General features: G+C 32.7%; 2 protein-coding genes across 2 annotated transcripts; one reads left to right on the forward strand and one right to left on the reverse strand.

Annotated features, from left to right (window-relative positions):
* The first annotated feature begins 2,068 nt into the window (after nt 1–2,068).
* LOC133303058 (heparanase-like protein 1) lies at nt 2,069–8,313 on the forward strand. The gene is made up of 10 exons (XM_061502905.1): nt 2,069–2,211; nt 3,136–3,397; nt 3,522–3,558; nt 3,732–3,915; nt 4,743–4,891; nt 4,975–5,208; nt 5,931–6,120; nt 6,257–6,382; nt 6,530–6,632; nt 7,717–8,313. The coding sequence occupies exons 2-10, from the start codon at nt 3,188–3,190 to the stop codon at nt 8,125–8,127; spliced, it is 1,644 nt and encodes a 547-aa protein (XP_061358889.1). The 5' UTR covers nt 2,069–2,211; nt 3,136–3,187; the 3' UTR covers nt 8,128–8,313.
* Nucleotides 8,314–8,839: 526 nt separating this feature from the next.
* On the reverse strand, nt 8,840–11,404 carry LOC133303061 (SNAP25 homologous protein SNAP33-like). Its single transcript, XM_061502911.1, has 6 exons — nt 11,266–11,404; nt 10,304–10,869; nt 10,025–10,118; nt 9,798–9,928; nt 9,279–9,376; nt 8,840–9,080 (listed from the first exon to the last, which is right to left on the reverse strand). Exons 2-6 carry the CDS (start codon nt 10,784–10,786, stop codon nt 8,981–8,983), a joined length of 906 nt encoding a protein of 301 aa, XP_061358895.1. The 5' UTR covers nt 10,787–10,869; nt 11,266–11,404; the 3' UTR covers nt 8,840–8,980.
* Between the last annotated feature and the right edge of the window lie 353 nt (nt 11,405–11,757).

An 11,757-nucleotide genomic window follows, 5' to 3' on the forward strand; every position in this document is an offset into this window, starting at 1 on the left:
GAATATCTTCTCACTGTGTAAGTATGAAATTAATCTTTTTTAAGACAAAACAATATATCTCTAGAAATAAGACATTTTCTCTTTTCAAAAACCAGTTCATTTACAATCATGCCAAATACACTGTTCGTTATGTTTTCACAAATAATGTATCATATTAACTACTGTGATATTACATACACAATTCTTTTGTGCAGACTTTAAATAAATATAATTTTCTCCATTTATTATTTTATACCTTCTCCTTGAGGTAAGATATCAATTATTCCTTAATATTTAGAGCAAATATATACTTGAAATTTCTTTTTCCTTATAATTTCTACAACCATTTTATTATTATTAATCAAAATCAAATTGGTTGGTACCATTTTTGTTACCGTTAACGTCTAAGAGATATGGGGCTAAACCGCTAAACACATATGGTTGACTCTGATCTAATAGCAATTTGATTGAGTTTTTTTGGGAATGGATGTTGGATGAACTGGTGCTAAAATGTATGGGCTACCTGCAAAATATTTCTACACTCAAGTCAATATTTGATCAATGAGTTTCCGGTAAAGAAGGATAAAATATTCTCAAGCCTCTATTATAACAAAAATAATTGTAAGAGATTATAAATAAAAATAAATCATAAGCATAAATTCCCTTGTATTATTATATTAGTTCTGATTATATAATAATAATTTTTATTACCATTATTAATATTAATAAATCATAAGCATAAATTCCCATATATTATTTTGATAAATAATTTTTAAATTATATTATTTTAATAAATGTTTTGAAAAAAATCGTATTACTTTAATTATTTACCCTAAGAAATAGAATGTCTAAATTGTTCATGCGCTCGCTGAAAGCAACCTAATTTTATGCATTTTAATTTGTAATTAATATTTTTCATGTTGTAGAAAATAATTTTATTTCCTACACATATATAAAAGTACGTGGGATCCATATTTCTTTTCTCTTTTCTTTTCTTATGACTCTATATGGACCTCACACACTTTTATGTAAATAAAAAATAAAATTATCCCTTATAACATGAAAAATATTTTTTTTTTAATTTTTGGCACAACTAGTCCAATTAAGAACTGAAAATAAACATGGTAAAAAAAAGAAAAGAAACACACCATAAATTAACAGTTGCTTGCTTGCTTGCTTCCCTTTTTCATTTCCCAAAATGATATTTAGTACTTACCCACACACTTAGTAAATTTTAGGTATGACCTGTCCTCCCTCACCTAAATTTTGTTGCGCGTCAATCTTGGAACCTTAAACCTAGAAAGCCAACCGACACACGAGACAGATGAGAGAGAAAGCCCTGTCCGAATCCAACTCATTTCAATTTTAAGAGTACTCAATAGTCAATTCACATTTTCCAATTATTTTATATTTATATAATTATTATCAAATTAATTTATATTTAGTCTTATAAGTTATAATTATAATCTTTATGGTTAATCAAAATTAAACTAATAATTACAAAAAAGTATCAAATATAATGATTGATTTAATTTTTGATTTAATAATAATAAAATAATGGATCAGGATAATTTTATATCAATAAATTATGGATTCACTTTTTTATGGGTCAATATAGATAACTTATCTACAGTGAGCCCAAAACGACGTCGTTTTGAGACGGAAATCAAGGTATTTTTGTAGTTATAATTTATCTCAAGGTTATAATAGTCTTTTTCATTATAATTTTTTAATTTTTCAATACAAAACGACATCGTTTTGGAAGCGAATGTAGATAACTTAATTACATTCACTTTAGAAACATTAGAGCCATAAATTATACTTTTAATTTTGAGACTATAATTTATTATTAACCAGAATTTGATATAAAAATTCTATATTGATGTAAAAATAACATATAACTTACTTGTTTTTATCACATACTTATATTCAGCTTCGTGTTTTTTTTTTTTTTTTTTCTGTGGGAATGATTCAGCAATCTCATAAAGTGGTGTGAAAAATATAGATTATCCTTTTAATTTTCAGTTACAATAAGCCATGATTTTATTTTATTCAATTATTACAAGAAACCCGTGAGTGTGTATTACAGACACAAAGAGCCAGAGAAAAGAAAAGCACCTTTATCAGCAGTAGCATAAGCAGCACCGCCATTATTGAACCATCATCACTGTTGGTCATTAATGGTGATGATGACGACGATGATGATGGAGGACTCAAACAACGCTCCTTGAGGTTCGTTACCTGTAATTCTCACCATTTATTTCTTTATCTCTCTGGGTACTCTCACTAAAGTTTGGTCCTTTCTCTTTCCCGTGCTCTTCTTGTTCTTCATTTTTTGTCTCATGGGTTCTTCTTTTGATTCATTTTAAGCCCATACAGCTATATTTTGTATGAAGGAGTGATAGCAGGTCAAAACCCACTTTGCTTTATTCCTATTTATTTGATACTTATGATCTACTCATGAATTCTTAGATCATGTATCATTGAAATCTTTCATTATATATATATATATATAACTCTCCGGAGGCTTTTTATAATATAAAATGAATCTGGTTTTTTGAGATAGTTTGAATTCAACCTTATCAGTTTTGTTATTATTATTCTAATTTTTTAATGGATTTATTTAATAAACATGTGATTGTGTACATATTAAAAATTCTGACTTTGAAATTTACTACTGTAATGCTCAAACTTTTAAGACGCAGCCCTCAATTTTATTGTTGTCTTTTCGTGCAATCGGGTTGTTTTTTGGGATACTGTCATTATGCAATAAATTTATTGATCATGATAAGGACACACCATTGTAAAACACCACTGTTGCTCTTCAACGTTATTATCTAATAGTACCAACTTATAATATAAGATTTTCAATTTGGACAATCATAATATTCATTCTTTTATTTTTCTTCTTTTTTTGTAAGAATGAGTATTATAATTTTCCATTTCAGGAAAATTAGGCAATCATAATATTCATCATCCTTTTAATCTTTTTATTTTCTTGTTTCCGGTTTCCAGTTTAATCATGTACTAATCATTAGGTAGTATTATTACTTTAAAAACTTAATTTAATATCTTCATACTGTCAGAGAAAAGAAAATTGCAATTTTGTAGCTTCAGAAGATCTGTCTGTGAATTAGCTTTTGTCTTTTACTGCAGATAATTTGGACTAGTTGTGTTGGACTTGGATGCTGCTGCAATTGATGCACTGATGGGAATCCACCTTGCATTGTTTCTCTTTTTGGCTTCTCTTCAAGCAACTTTAAGTCAAGATATTGCACATGGTTCTCTTCTAGTAGATGGAGCTCAAGCAAAAGCTGAAACAGGTTTTAACTTTATTTGTGCTACTATTGATTGGTGGCCTCATGATAAGTGTGACTACAACCATTGCCCCTGGGGATATTCATCTGTTGTAAATTTGGTGAGTATTTTGGAATTCATTTGTATAGAAAATGAAATGGACACTCCCGATCCCCCATTTAAAACTATGGAAGCAGTCAAGCAGTTTTAGTCATTTTACAATTCAATGTGGATTGGTTTTTCAGGACTTGACTCATCCATTCCTTTCCAAGGCAATCCAAGGTCTGTATATTTGTATTACGAACTCTATATGATATAGAAAATCAGTTATTCTGATGACATTCTATTGTTTTGTGGCTGCATAAAGTTACAATGTATTTTATGAATATCATCATTATCTTTGGAATAGTTACGTTAAGCATGATGTTTTTCTTTTCATAATGGTTGCCTGATAGCCCTCAAGCCTTTGAGGATAAGACTTGGAGGTTCTTTGCAAGACCAGGTGCTGTATGAGGTAGGAGATTTGAAGTCTCCTTGTCATCCATTTCAAAAGATGAATGGTGGATTGTTTGGATTTTCAAAGGGATGTTTACACATGAAAAGGTGGGATGAGCTGAATCATTTTTTCAAAGAGACAGGGTGAGAATTTTAACATTGAGATTTGTTGTTATCTTCGCCACCTCCCATGCCCCTCTTCCTTCAAGCCAAAGCATAAGTATGAAAAATAAAATTAGGTATTTAATTAGGGTACTAACAAAGTGATAGCTTTCATTTACTCGAATAACTTGCTACCACTTTTTTTTTAATCCTGATACCTGTTGAAGGGAATGCCTGTGTCTGTTTAAAATTTTATTACAATAACACATGCTAGTAGACAACCCTTCATTGGAACATGACACTCACTACTTGCATTTCTAGGTTATTTCCTCAACCTTGATTAGGAATGACTCTTCCAACTTTGTTGTTTATTCTAATAATATGGAGATGTACATTCCTTCATTGGTGGTATAGTAGGCTCTCTAGTTGCATCCCTGAGTTATTTTGTCCCTACTGATCACAAACCATGCATTTCAATGTAGTCCCTTTTCCCTCATAATCACAGACTTTTGTGGTACTTTATTTATTTTTGTTATTGAAGCTCATCAGTTATGGTCTTCTATCTTGCATTATTGGTTTATATTAGTAATAGTTTTTGTTACAGTGAATATCTGAGATATCGGGCTTGACCCTATACATACTTGTAAACCTTACTTTGTGTAAATAAATACAGACACGGAGAATTTGAAACCTTACTTTGTGTAAATAAATACAAACACGGAGAATTTGAATGTCAGTGCGAGCTTGATTTATTATACTCTCTCTATATATGCATTAGCATAAGCATATTTATGTTCAAGGGAAAGTAGAAAGGGGTGGAGGAGGGATGATAACTATGATGTAACTTAATTGGAGTTTGACACTTGCAGGGCCATTGTCACATTTGGCTTGAATGCACTCCATGGGAGGCACCAGATTAGTCATAAAGTTTGGGGAGGAGTCTGGGATGCTACAAATGCTTATGATTTTATAAAATACACTATTTCAAAGGGATACAAGATCGATTCATGGGAACTTGGTAGGACAACAAAAAGAGTCATTTGTTATTTTTTTATTTATTTTTTGTTTAATTTGACCTTATTCTTGCATATACTGATGTAGGTAATGAGTTGAGTGGTAGGGGCATTGGTGCAAGTGTTGGTGTTGAACAGTATGGGAAAGATTTGATAAACCTTAAACAAATTCTAGATACATTATACGAGAACTCCAAGTTCAAACCTTCACTTGTAGCACCTGGGGGATTTTATGAAAAGGAGTGGTATGACAAGCTTCTTCAGGTTTCGGGTTCAGGCATAATCAATGTTCTGACTCATCATTTATATAATTTGGGCGCAGGTTTGCTTGTCACTTATGTAATTCTTTCTACTATAGTCGTTCTTGCTGAATATTTTAATATTCTAAAATATCTACATAATCCTTCCTTATCTTCTATTTTAATTTCTTGTAAGTTGTAATAAACTGGCATCAGTTCAGGGAATAAGGAACATCTTTAATTGGTAGAGTATTTTTTTTTTTTTTCTCTATTATTATATTCTTTAGAAAGAAAATACTTTCTTTTCTGAAAAACCAAATAAATGCAGGAAAATTTGATAACATAGACTATGAAAGGCCTCTTTTGACAAAATTCATATTATCCAGAGAGCTAATATATATTGAAGGTTAGCTTTGCTAATTTATGTTGAGAAACTCTTAGGCTCCCCTCCCCACCTTCTTGATTATCTTCAAAGCTACCAACATATTTACACCAATATGAATGCCAGCATTGAATTGTGCCATTCCACCATGCAAAACTACCCCTTCGTATACTCAAATACACCGTGCATTTCTGTTTAATTTAATTTCCCATAAATATTAACATTTTTGAAGGGAACTTCACACAACAGTTGGTGTTGTTGCCACATGTCTGATTCATGTAGGTTGCCCCTTTATAATAACTTTTTCCCTACATTGCAACACATGCACTGGCAACTGCAATATTTAATTCAATACGTGAACTTCGTCTTTTATCAAAGATGATAATATTTTGTTCAGTTTCTAAGATAATTTATCTTTTTTAGGTAGTAACGACCATCTTGAAAAGATGATTCTAGATCCTGGGCACTTAAGCAAGGTAGAATCTATTTTCAGCAATCTTTCAGAAACCATTCAAAAATATGGTCCTTGGTCTTCTGCATGGGTAGGAGAAGCTGGTGGGGCATACAACAGTGGTGGTCGATATGTTTCTAACACATTTCTGAACAGCTTTTGGTAATCTTAGTTGTCTATTCCTTCCATATTTTTTTGTCCCTACTTTTAAGTGCTAAAGGAAGGATTATGATGTTTTATTTAGCAAAACAGTTATTTGTGATTAATTTTATGTTTTGGAAATTTAAATGAGTTATAGGTACTTAGATCAACTTGGAATGGCATCCAGCCACAGCACTAAAGTTTATTGCAGGCAGACTTTAATTGGAGGGAACTATGGCCTTCTCAATACAACCACTTTCGCCCCTAATCCCGACTATTACAGGCAAGTATAAATTGAAAATTGCAAAAAGGAAAAGAGAATATATATATTTCTTTTTTTTCTTGATGGTTACTTGAAGATTTGTAGTGGTTATTAGTATATAATTGTTTAATATATCTAATCCTAGGTTCTTCTCTTGTTTCTGAATAGTGCACTTTTGTGGCATCGGCTAATGGGAAGGAGGGTACTTGGAGTTTCAAATGATATTTCTTCACCCTTTTTACGCACTTATGCTCATTGTTCAAAAGACAGAGTAAGTGTGCTAATTTAGTTCAACTCGTATATAAAGATATATTATAGGGAGACGTGAGTTTGGGGTTCATTCTTCTATATACAATGTTTGATTACCATTCAAATTATTGAAGAATTAAAGCTGATATGACATCATATGAAGCTTAACATAAATCACTCTCCATTAAATCTCGATTATCAAGGTCAAGGGTATGGATGAGGACAATCATTATATACAGCCTTATCCTTATATATTTGTAACGAGGCTATTTCCCAGACGTGTCACCTTTTAGTTATAAAGGACTGCTTGAGGCTCGTCCTCTTCATATGAAGCTTAACATACTAACAAAATATATAAATTTGACCATTAGAATCAATAATATGTCATATGTAAATTATATGCACAAAAGTATATGACAATTTGAATTTTAGTTTGGTTCTTAGGAGAACCAACAACCTAGGCGATAGTAATACCCATTGATTGCGTATGCAATATAACCTCAACATGTATGGTCATGCTAGAAGTTTTGATTTGATGCCTGATTCATTAGGTTTTTCCATATAAATTTTAGGTGCCTGATTTTTATTAAATATTTTAGGTACCTATGACCCTTTCATCTACGCAAATCATTCACCCCTAGTGAAATACACATAGCACAAACAAACAATGAACCAGATAGCTTTGTCTAACTTAAGCTGTTTACTAAAAAAAAAAATGATTGGATTTCAATTGCTAAACTGACTAAAATCATTTTCTTTCCTGTTTAGTACATAAGTTTTTGCATACTACATTCTATCTAATCAGAATTAATTTAATTCCACTCCCCCCCCCCCCCCCCCCCAATTTTTTTTTTTTTTATTTCTGTATTTTTATGGTTCTTAAAATTATATACAATTTGTTTGGTAATTGTTGTGTGAAAAGTTTTGAATAGAGATGTCTACTCACTCTTAATTTGCTAGCAATTCTTTTTATTAAAGTTAAATTAGCAAAGACTTGAGCTTTACACTTGTGACTTAATATCAGATGCTAGGCATCTAAAGGATCTGTTGCGTCTCTCAATATTACTTTCATCATTCCACAAATTCTTATGAAGTTCATTCTGCAGGAGGGTATAACATTACTTCTGATCAACTTAAGTAATCAGACTCGTTTCATACTCAATGTTAAAAACCCTGCGACTTTAAGTGTTGAAAGTAATGAAGTGGCCAAAAGCATCCATAATGAAAGTTCATTCTTTGACAAACTCAAGAAGACATTTTCATGGGTTGGAACAAAAGGATCAGAGGTCACATTCAGGGAGGAGTACCACTTAACTCCACAAGATTATTACCTTAGAAGCCAAACCATGGTGCTGAATGGTATTCCTCTGGAGTTAACAAACGAAGGAGATATTCCAACAATGGATCCAGTTCGCAATAATATAAAATCTCCAATATACATATCCCCTTTATCCATTGCTTTTATTGTATTGCCAAACTTTGATGCTCCAGCCTGTGATAGACACCGAAAACTTTAGTACAAGGTTTTTATATAATCTTGTAAACTAGGCACACTAGGACTGTGGAATTGCAAGCTCATGGTAATTGTAAGTACTGAGCTGTTTGTTGTCTTTATTGGAAAGTTGCAACATTTGCAATAATTTTTAATATTGAAGAAACATATGAGTTGTTGTATGTATATCATCAACTTGTGAATAATTTGTTGGTTCATATTATTTTAGTTTCACTTTAAGTCCGTACCAAAATACTGATTTCGTTTCACTCTTCATCATCCAACTTGCCATCAATTAGTTCCATCTTAATTGCACGCATGTAAATTTGTACCTCTTACAATTTATATTGAAAAGATACTAGCATATATGGTAGGCGTAGCCAAAATCTGCCCTTGTTGTTAACGGTTGGATTTTGCCATAGTGAAGAATAATACAAGCCCAACGGTTATAAGAAATGGATTAGATAAAGGCCTAAAGGGTAAACACTTACTTCGTGTACTAAATCTTTTCTAACAATAATTTGAAGGTTAAATACTGTATTTTTCTAAAAACAATTCGAGGGTTAGTTGTTGTATTAAGTTTGTTGTTGTTCGTAGAAAAGCAAACTCACGTTATTTCAATCTATCACTATATTCTTAATAATGCTGAAAACAGGAGCGCATGAATTATGATATTGATAATTGAATAAAAAATAATCTCAAATCAATACTATATTTCAGAAACAAATTTTTTCACAAGCAGATTGATTGTACATTACAATATTTGAAACAAGAGTTTAGTAGAAAGTTTGAAGCTCCTTCAATTGAATAATGAAAAGTAGGGGAGCAAGGAACGAAGGAAATAGCATAAGTTGGAATCAATCTCATGATCTGCACCCCTATTTTCCAATTAAACGACGAGTACGTTGATTAGCACCATTCATGCGGATGTTCAACTTTTCAATGTCATTGTCAAAACCGTCCATGGCTTTGTTATGCCTGCAACATTAACAAAATCACTATAAATTATGATATCCTGAAAAAAGTGAAATGGTTCTGAATAATCATACAACTAATACAGCCTGAGCCAACATTGATGTTAGTTAGTTAAACTATCACTCTTGCAAAAGATTTTAAATCAGTGTTCAAGAAAAGGTAAAATTTAGAGGAAATACAGAACCCAATCAATCAACTTGCCTATCAATTTCAGATCCCATGTCAATGGCCATGTGTTTCATTTCTCCCAATAGATCACTTAAATCTGATAGGGCATCATCTTGCTTCCCTTTTTCAACCTGTTTCAGGACATTTTATTCAGTAGCTGAATTCAATATTATCAAAAACTTTAGCATTGTACAAGACAAAGATGAAAATCACAAACGAAAAATAACAATATCCAGGCCAGACAAACAATGACTACAGAGTATAGGTCGGTTATTGGGAGAATGTTGAGTAAAGTTGCAAAATTATCTATGATTATAAATACCACTGGTTTAAACTAGTTATATGGGGTCATGAGGACCAGAGCAATAGTAGAAAACCACTGGTTTAAACTAGTTATATGGGGTCATGAGGACCAGAGCAATAGTAGAAAACCACATATTCAGAGATTAATAACATATTAAAGCAGTAAGAAACTGAAGATTTGTCACGTTCAGTACTTCAGTTCAGATGACTTTATCCAACAGTTAAATCTTCATCAAGTTGGATACAAACCTCAACTTTTTCAAGTGCATTTGTTGGCTCAGGACGTGTTGTCCGTGGCTTTGACTGCCCTTTAGAGGCAGAAGTCAACCCTAGCTTCTCTCTCTGCTCCAAATGGCTTCCCTTGCTTCTGACCGGATCATCTGTATGTATCATGAAGCACATAATGTGTATGATTATCATACAACCCAAAATAATTAAAATTACAAAAGCTGAGCATATAGACAGAAGTTATCAACCTCCAAAAATAACAGGTCCTCTTATTGCGCCGGTCTTCTTTGGTTTCCAAGTTTTGGAGAACATTCCACCAAGACTTCCCAAGAGCTTTTCTCCCTGTAAACACAGCAATAATACAGTCAAAAAGTAGTTCAAAATACCAATCGAAAGCTCTTTCCATGGGGCTGCATAACAAAATCAGCATCATTGTTACCACAAAGGTAAAACAACACCAAGAAGGTGCCCATAAGGGAGGCCAGAAACAGTTGCATTAATCAGCTATGGGATAACAAGATCGATACCCGAGTTAAATCATGATCAATGCCAGCAGCAACATCGTGACCCCTTGTAATCTGCTCACCCTGCTGATGCAGCATCACTAAAGTCTTGGTAGCATCTTCTCTCATTTCCTCTGCTATCTTCAGACAACTGTTTACTGATTTTGTAGTCTCTTCAGCCTTGTAAACAGCATAGCTCTCCAATTCCTGCACTGATTGATTCTCCAATCCCCCGGAGTTGCGGAAATCATTCTTATACCTGTTTCGATCCGCGGCATAAGAAGATGATGAAGAGTGCCCACGTGCATCAACAACAACATCATCATCATCAAAGGGGTTGGTGTTATTAGCCTCTTGCGAAACTAGTGCATGTTCATGAGAAGTCTTCCTTGAGGAACTATACTTTTTGTTATCTTTTTTCTCTTCATCAGAATCAAAAGGGTTATAGACAGGTTCAACAGAGCCAGGTTTAGCAACTTTCAAAGGAGATTTCTTTGAACCAAACATCCTCTCTCTCTCTCTCTCTCTCTCTCTCTCAGAATTGGGTTCACAGATAGATGAAACAATGATCTAGTGTATTAATTTTCACCCTGGAAAGACAACCAAGAGATATTCAGTCACAATTGACATACATAGAACAATAAGCAAAAACCCCAAATCTCAAATTCAAGTTCTGATCAAATTCCCCTTCTACTCAAAATTGAATTTCTTTTTAAGGGGTTATCATATCAAACTCACTCATAAGCTAAAAGCAAAAGAAACCATATTTCATATCATATGAGATGGGGTGATTAGACTTGCAGTTAAGAAAACAAAGGAAAAAACAGGTGGAGAATCATAACAGAAAAAAGAATAAGAGATCAACAAAGGATAGCAGAAACCCACATCAAAAGTCAAGCATTAGATGAAGATTAATAAGAGAGAGAGAGAGAGAGAGAGAGAGAGAGAATAGAATTGTAGAAAGAGAAGGGTATGTATGTACGTACCTGATTGAAATCCACGGAAAGTGTTGAAGGAAGAGAAGAGAAGAGGAGAGGGACAAATATAAGAAAACGCAGACGCTCGCTTTGCAAAATCGCGTTAAGAAAAAGTCACAAAGGGGGGCGAAGGGAGGGAGGAGTGTACAACCAACACAAAATTGAATATTTCACTGTGTGGACTTCTCCGGATTGGTCAATAATTTCAACTCGTTAAAATGGAAATTTCTTTTTTTTTTTTTTTTTGGACATTTTAAAATGGAAATTTCTTGTGGGAGAACCCAACTCGGTACGCTTTTTCTTTTTTCTTTTTTCTTTTTCATTTTAACCTATATTTTTAGGGCGTTACTTTTCTTATGTCACCGATAATAAGTCATTTTTCTGCAGAAACATAAATACATGGTCCACCATTTTTTTTTCAAAAAAACAAACAAACAAAAATGGCACAAGTTTCTATCTATCTGTAGGAATGAAAATCAGTTTTTCTACAACAGCAGATAA

Source organism: Gastrolobium bilobum, unplaced genomic scaffold (genome assembly GCF_033153095.1).
Source record: "Gastrolobium bilobum isolate Gb01-03AN ecotype WA unplaced genomic scaffold, APGP_CSIRO_Gbil_v1 utg916, whole genome shotgun sequence".
Lineage (NCBI taxonomy): Eukaryota > Viridiplantae > Streptophyta > Magnoliopsida > Fabales > Fabaceae > Gastrolobium > Gastrolobium bilobum.

What these genes read in the sequence shown, in the direction of transcription:
- LOC133303058 (XM_061502905.1), top strand. Translation starts at nt 3,188, where the DNA reads ATGGGAATCCACCTTGCATTGTTTCTCTTTTTGGCTTCTCTTCAAGCA. An exon ending in ATTCATCTGTTGTAAATTTG is followed by an intron (nt 3,398 to 3,521) that starts GTGAGTATTTTG and finishes TTGGTTTTTCAG; the next exon opens with GACTTGACTCATCCATTCCT. An exon ending in TTTATATAATTTGGGCGCAG is followed by an intron (nt 5,209 to 5,930) that starts GTTTGCTTGTCA and finishes TATCTTTTTTAG; the next exon opens with GTAGTAACGACCATCTTGAA.
- LOC133303061 (XM_061502911.1), bottom strand. Translation starts at nt 10,786, where the DNA reads ATGTTTGGTTCAAAGAAATCTCCTTTGAAAGTTGCTAAACCTGGCTCT. An exon ending in ATGCACTTGAAAAAGTTGAG is followed by an intron (nt 9,377 to 9,797) that starts GTTTGTATCCAA and finishes GTCCTGAAACAG; the next exon opens with GTTGAAAAAGGGAAGCAAGA. An exon ending in ATGGGATCTGAAATTGATAG is followed by an intron (nt 9,081 to 9,278) that starts GCAAGTTGATTG and finishes TTAATGTTGCAG; the next exon opens with GCATAACAAAGCCATGGACG.